Raw genomic sequence first — 7037 nt, 5'->3', positions numbered from 1 at the left:
AACCTGCGGGCTCAGGCAATCCACTCACCTCAGCCTCCCAAAGGTGCGGGATTACAGGCTGAGCCACCGAGCCCGGCGAGGACACTACTTTCATGCTTGAAAGATTCACTGAAAGTGCTAAGCTCTTAGGAAGACTGGCGAGTTCTGTGGGGCTAAGTGCATACTATGGAATGGGTGGTCCCTGAGGGGTCTTGGGGTGCCCCATTCCAGTGCAAGGAGGGATAAGGGCACCCAGGAGGGATGGGCCAAGGTATGGCTGCCGGCTGCAGGGATGGCAGGAAGTAGTGTTCTCCCAGAGTCCTGCCCCTCCCCTGGGACGCAGGCCCAGCACACAACATGGGTCATCAGACCCTCTGTGGGGTGCAGACTACCCCAAGGGATCTGAGGCCTCTGGGATGGGGGGTTTCAGAGCTGTCTATCCAAAAAGCCTGCTCCCAGGGCTGCAGAAGCTCCCTTAATTATGGGCGTCAGCCTGAGTCAGTGCTCCCCTCACTCCGGGAGGCTTGTCCATTCATCCTTCTGGGGTCACTGCAGGGTGCAAGCTATGGAGGGGTGAGGGGGGGAGGGTCAGTCTCTTGTCTTCAGCAAGATAGGCAGACCCAAGGTCACTCCAGCCCTCACCCTCCTGGAAGGAGGATCAGACCCCAGGGCAGGACTCACAGCTACGAACAGACTCCGACAGCCCCTCTTTGTCCAAGCCCTCGGCGTCCCAGCGAGACTCCCTCATCTGTGGGACATAAGGCAGCACAAAGGGTGACAGGCAGCAAGAGACAGATCAGAAGCCACAACAGACAGCTGTCAGGCAACTAGAGTGATAAGGACAGAGGGGGATGGAGAGGCCTTCAGATGGAGGCTGGAGAGGCAGGCATACACGGGGGGGGTGGCAACCGACAGCTACAAGCAGAGAAGAGGAACTCACCCACCCTCGCCCTGCCATGGCCCCCACGTGCCCACCTTAACCTGCTCCTTCAGGTACTCAGCTCGGGCCATAAGGCTCTGCACCTGCCGAGGGAAGATGTGCCCTTGGGTGTGTGTGGCTTAGGGGTGGGGAGCTTCAAATTGAACTCCTCACCCCAATGCTCTCCAGACCCTCTGCCTCATCAGAACAACCTGCCCTCTGAGGTCCTTATCTGCACCTTCCTCCAGGAAGTCTTCCTGACTGCAGCAGCCCAGAAGACTTTCTGCGGCTGTGTTCCCAGATTTTCTATTGCCTTGATCCGAGCACCCCAGCCCAGATGCTTTGACTCCCAGACTCGGAATACCCTGAGTGGGGGGAACTCCACAGGCCCCTAGGGATGCTCCCCCACACAGCAGCAGAGTGAAAGGGGAAGAAAGACTCCCCCAACCCTCTCAAGCCCAGCAGGCACCTCAGTGTGAAGCAGCTCCCGCCTCCGGCCTGGGGGCTCCGCTGTAAAGAGAGGGCACGTGGTGAGGGCAGGGCAGATGGGTCTGGGGGGCGTGGGGCTCGGGGCCTCACCTGCCAGCAGCAGCAGCAGCTCTCCCAGGCTGTGCTGGTACAGGTCCAGGGCATCCTGCTCGCCGCCAGCCGTCTCCTCCTGCATCCACATAGGCGCCAGGTCACTCAGGCTCATGGCTGGACGCCTCCCTCCCCCACCTGGACTCCTCTCACCGCACAAACCTTGGCCATGGCCGCCGAGGCTACTTCCAGGGCAGCTAGGAGGCGTGGCTTGTCCCGGGCCATCTCTGGAATGAGGGCCAAAGGCTCAGGGTGAGGGGAGCAGCCTGCTTTTTCATTGCAGGAGGTCCCCCAGGCCTGAGGGGTCAGCTGGGAGCAGGCCAGCCAGGGTGGGTCAGCAGATCTACCTCTGAGCAGGTCTCGGACAGACGTGCCCTGTCTCAGCAGGGCCTGATTGGAGGAGGAGACAATGGCCTTGAGCTCCTCAGCCCGAGACACGTACTGCCCCACCTGCAGGAGAGAAAGGTCCTGAGGGGGGGCTGTCCCACATACCTCCCCTGCCAGCACCCTCCTCCTCTGGGTCCTCAGGGACAGCCCAAACCCTTCCCAGCTCTGTGTTGTGGGAGAGGAAGTTCCAATTCTCAGGAAGCCACAACCTAGAGGTCCGGGATCTTGGCCTCCCCATTTCCTCCTGGGGGTGCCCACTCACCCACCTTTGCCTTAATGGCCTCCTTCCGCTGGGCATCCACTTCATCTGCAGAAGGCAGGGGTTCACATGAGGAGTCTGGGAAATCCTCAAAATCCCCAAAACACCAAGTTCCAAGTCTATGCTTTGCTCTATCCCCATACAATTCTGAATGGGGGACTTCTGAAATCCATTCAGTCTAGCCGTCCCCCGCCCCTGCTGCACCCAGCTCCAGGCCCTTTCTGGGACTCACAGTGCAGGGCAGGCACGAAAAAGTCCAGAGCCTTACAGTAGAGAGACAAGGCAGCTGCCGCGTCGCCCTCCTGGTCCTTCTTCACGGCCTGCACGACCAAGGCAGTCTAGGGGCCGGGTGGACGGAGAGTCAGACTCCCCTCCCTGCCCTGCCACACTAGCTCCACTCAGTTCCCAGAGCCCACCCTCTGTCTCGGTGGACAAGCCACCTGTTCACCACCAAAGAGGGCAGATGAGGTCCAGCCCACCCTCAGCCCACCCCACCCCCATGGGCCTGCTCACTGCTCGCGCCAGGCTCTCCCTGCTGGGCATGTGCTCCAGGTCTACCCAGGGGTGAGCAAAGAAGTCCTGGAAGGAGATGCGACGGCCGGGGTCCCGCTCCAGGAGCCGCTGCAGCAGGTCCCGGCAGTCTTGGGAGAGCACCGGCCGCAGGGGGAGCTGTGGAGAGGGCGAGGGTGGGGACACACCGCACAGCTTGGGCACCTTGGCCCCCAGGAGTCTGACAGGTAGAGAATCTGAGACCCAGGAGGAACAGGGTGGGCCAAGTGAGGCCCTCCTGGCTCCTCAAGCCCTCACTGGAGCCCTCCGCAGCTATAGGAACCCCGATTATGGGTCGCTAACCCTCTCCCTAGACTACGCTCCCAGAAGGCTGAGCCTGGCCTGGCTCTGTCCTTCTCCTGACTGGAGCCTGCAAAACAATTCATGGACAGGCCCTTGCTGCCTGCTGTGGGCTGATCTGAGTCGCTGGAAAGTATCAGTGCCCACCTCTAGAGCATGCCCCCACCGCAAAGCAGCCTGGGGCCAAGATCAAGTCTGCACAGGGGGGAGTGAGGTCTAAAACCTCAGGACCTGACTCCCTCTGCCCCAACGGCTGCCATGGCTGCCAAGGCCCTGCTAGACCCACCTCAATAATCCGGTTGCTACGGATCTTCTCTTCCAGCTCCGAGAACGACCTGGAGGCAAAGGGGGGCTGCCCGAAGAGGGCTTCTGTGGAAGGGAGACAGAGGGGAGGCTGGGAAGGCATGGGTCAAGGCCAGCCTGGCCCACGCCTGGGGAGGGGTCCTGATGCCCTTCAGAGCAGGGGCCCGGGGCCGGGAAAGTCAGAGAGGCCTGGCCTGAGGACACAAAACAGGCCCTGGGGTGAAGGGCAGGGAAACAAGGTCTCACCATACAGGATGACCCCCACAGACCAGAGGTCCACGCGGGCATCATAGTGCCGCTGGCACACCATCTCAGGGGCCATGTAGAGGGGCGAGCCACGGAGCACATGCTTCTCGTCCCAGGGGGACATGTGCTGGGCGAAGCCAAAGTCTGCAGGCAGGAGGCCAAGCAGCAGGCTCAAATTCCAGCTGCTTCTGCTCCGCCCCCTCGACTCACCAAGACCAGCCCAGCTCTGCACCCACGCACCTCTTCAGGCTGGCATACCCGCCCACCTCTTCCTCTGGGGTGTCAAGCCTGCCTACCCTGCACGGCTCCCTCAGGCACCTTCTGCCAGGGAGCCCATCTGATGACACCAGCTACAGGGACAGGGACCTCTACTCTCTCATTGTCCCTCTAGGCTTAGGTTACACTACATCCTCTGGCCTCAAGTCAATTCTTGTCTAAACTTCAGCAGGGGTCCCAAGCACCCTTCTCAACAAACCCTCATGTTTGGCCACAGATGGGGTTACAGAATTGAGCCCCAATTCTGACGACAGACCAAGTCTTTTTTTTTAGTTGGTGTCTCACTCTGTTGCCCAGGTTGGAGGGCAGTGGCATGCTCACGGCCACTGCAGCCTCCACCTGCTGGACTCAGGCAGACACATCTTCCACCTCAGCCTTCCAACGAACTACAGGCACGCGCCACCACGCACAGCTAATTTTTTGATTTTTATTATAGAGATGAGGTCTCGCCAAGTTGCCCAGGCTGGTCTCGAACCTGTGGGCTCAAGCAATCCTCTCACCTTGGCCTCCCAAAGTGCTGGAATTATAGGCGTGAGCCACTGTGCCCGGCAACAGACCAAGTCTTATCCCTGATGCTAGTCACATACTGAACCTGGCACTGTTTCCACAGAGCCCCAAAGCTGGACATACAGTGAGCACCAACCCTGGTCACACACAGTGAGTCCTAACTCCACCCATGGTGCTGCCAGACTCCGCATGGGGAGCCTGGGAAAGGCCCTACCTTTGGGTGATGGGCCCGCCCCTAGCCCTCCCAGCTCGTTACTGTCTGATAACTCAACAGAGCCTGCCATGAGAACCAGGGCTGCCAACTGAGCCAGGCAGGGGCACTTCTGCACATGCTCCCTCCAAACCTCATCCCTGCCGTCCCACACTCAGACCTGCCAGTTTCAAGTGTGGCTTCTCCAAGGAGCTCAGCAGAATGTTCTGTGGCTTCAGATCCAGGTGAGAGATATTCCGTTCATGCAGGAACTGGAGAGCGCTAGCTGGGGAGTGGGACCCACAAGGTCAGAGGAGGCTGTTCCCACCTGCCTCCCACTTCCCAGGCTTACATCTGCCTCAATACTGCCCAACCCCACTTCTGGCCTGGTTGGTCTACATACAAGCACTAGGCTCATGCCACCTTTTTTTTTTTGGTTTGTTTTGGTAGATATGGGATCTTGCTATATTGCCCAGGCTGATGTCAAACTCCCGGCCTCATGTGATCTTCCCACCTCAGCCTCTCAAATTGCTGGGATTACAGGCATGAGCCACCTTGCCTGGCCAACTCATGCCACTTCTTTTTTTTTTTTTAGTTTCACTCTGTCATCCAAGCTGGAGTGCAGTGGCATGCTCATGGTCACCGCAGCCTTGACCTGCTGGGCTCAGGTGATCCTTCCACTTCAGCCTTCCAAATAGGTGGAACCACAGGTATGTGCCACCAGTCTGGCTGACTTTTTGATTTATTGTAGATGAGGTCTTGTCATGTTGTTCAGGCTGGTTTCGAACCCCTGAGCTCAGGTAATCTCCTCGCCTCTGCCTCCCAAAGTGTTGGGATTACAGGCATAAGGCACTGTGCCCGGCCTCATGCTACTTCTAAGAGCTCACCACTCCACCCAGAGTGCCCACTCTCCTGCCCTCTGCCCCTTCACAAGCCTCTTCTCCTCCCAGTAGTCTCCGGTAAGGATCTTTCTCTTTTTTTTGGGTTGGAGTCTCACTCTGTCACCCAGACTGGAGTGCAGTGGCCGCTCCCAGCCACCGCAGCCTCAACCTGCTGGGCTCCAGCGATCCTTCCGCCTCAGCCTTCCAAGTAGCCGGAATTACAGGCATGCGCTACCACGCCCGGCTGATTTTTTAAAATTTATTGTAGAGATGCGGTCTCGCTGCCCAGGCAGGTCTCGAACCCACGGGCTCAGGCAATCCACTCACCTCAGCCTCCCAAAGGCACGGGATTACAGGCTAAGACACCGAGCCCGGCAGGATCTTTCTCTTTCTCTTGGCCCAGCACTTGGGTCTTACCCACCAGGCCCTGGAATGTTTGTTCTACAAGGTCTTTATATTATGCTCCCCATGTGGATACCTGAACTCCCCACAGATGGGGGCTCCTCCCTCCTCTCTCACTCCATCCTTAAGTTGAGGTCAGGTATATGAGAAAGACAGGGCCCTAAAATTCCAAGCTGGGCAGGAGGCAACCGCCCAGGGGTAGGATGGGGTGCAGGGAACGTGGGAAGGGGTGCCGGCTGGGGTTGGAGGCTTTTACCCAACTGCTGCATGAAGACTCGAGCCACCTTCTCAGGCAGAATCCTGCGGGTGTGGATGAAGCGAGACAGATCTCCCCCGGCGCAGAACTCCATGATGAGGTAGATATGGTCACTGTCCCACTGTGGTTGGAGGCAGAGTGTCTGTCAGCCTGAAGAGAGTGCCCCTTCTCTAGCTCCCTTCTGAGGAGCCCCACCCAGCCCCCACCTGGAAGTCTTTCAGCTGCACGATATGGGGGTGGCGAATGCCCTTGAGGATCTCAATCTCCGTCAGGAGGTTCTCCACAGATGCCTTGTTCAGACTCTTCTTGGCCACACACTTTATGGCTACCACCTCGCGAGTGTCCTTCTGGGGGGGATGAGCAGGAGATTTGGGGGCTCTGCCTCGAGGGGGCCTGAGTGGAAGGGCTCTGGTTCCCTCTACCCCCTCCCTGGGCCCGCCCTCTCTACACCCACCAACACCCAGGCATCCCAGCTTTCCCGTCTCAGGCCGAGGAGGCATCAGGATTCTGGAATCCTGGCTTCCCCATCCGGCTTCTCTGAGTCTCCCGCCCCCTAACCCCCTCCATCGCATTCTAGAGCGCCCTGCAGAGGCAGGTCACCCAGTGTTCCAGAACTCTGCCTCCTAACCGGGTCCAGTCCCGGATTCCTCCCAGCCCACCAGGTGGCCTCAGTTTTGAGCCTGGTCTCCAGACACGGACACCAAGACCCCATCGAGGTCCCCACCCCGACCCTCCAGACGAAACAGGTGTGCGTAGGTGTGTGTGTTTTCAAGACCAGAGAGTGGCGGTCGGCGCCAACCTCCACCAAGGGTCAGGTTGGGGCGAGGCTCTCACGCTGTCTCTACTCTGGGGTCCCCCAGCGTCACCCCGCAGGACTCGCTCAGTGCCGGGGAGGCACCGGGGCCCGGAGCCCGGCCTCGGACCCACCTTGGCGTAGGCCTTGTACACCGTGGCGTACGTGCCGCTGCCCAGGCGCTCGGTGAGGATGAAGCCGTCCAGGCGCG

The 7037-nt window shown here is 59.4% G+C and overlaps 1 protein-coding gene across 1 annotated transcript; it reads right to left on the bottom strand.

Moving 5' to 3' along the window:
- Nucleotides 1-244: 244 nt before the first annotated feature.
- ULK3 (unc-51 like kinase 3) lies at nucleotides 245-7031 on the bottom strand. Its single transcript, XM_021715620.1, has 16 exons — nucleotides 6961-7031; nucleotides 6240-6377; nucleotides 6034-6154; nucleotides 4676-4780; nucleotides 3522-3665; nucleotides 3259-3341; nucleotides 2637-2792; nucleotides 2356-2461; nucleotides 2131-2171; nucleotides 1825-1927; nucleotides 1640-1704; nucleotides 1478-1556; nucleotides 1368-1408; nucleotides 955-1002; nucleotides 661-727; nucleotides 245-542 (listed from the first exon to the last, which is right to left on the bottom strand). Exons 3-16 carry the CDS (start codon nucleotides 6125-6127, stop codon nucleotides 526-528), a joined length of 1149 nt encoding a protein of 382 aa, XP_021571295.1. The 5' UTR covers nucleotides 6128-6154; nucleotides 6240-6377; nucleotides 6961-7031; the 3' UTR covers nucleotides 245-525.
- Nucleotides 7032-7037: the final 6 nt, after the last annotated feature.

This window comes from Carlito syrichta, unplaced genomic scaffold (genome assembly GCF_000164805.1).
Source record: "Carlito syrichta isolate Samal-C Ts95f unplaced genomic scaffold, Tarsius_syrichta-2.0.1 Scaffold307224, whole genome shotgun sequence".
Classification (NCBI taxonomy): domain Eukaryota; kingdom Metazoa; phylum Chordata; class Mammalia; order Primates; family Tarsiidae; genus Carlito; species Carlito syrichta.
The sequence above is the reverse complement of the archived record's forward strand: the minus strand, read 5'-3'. Positions and strand labels throughout refer to the sequence as shown.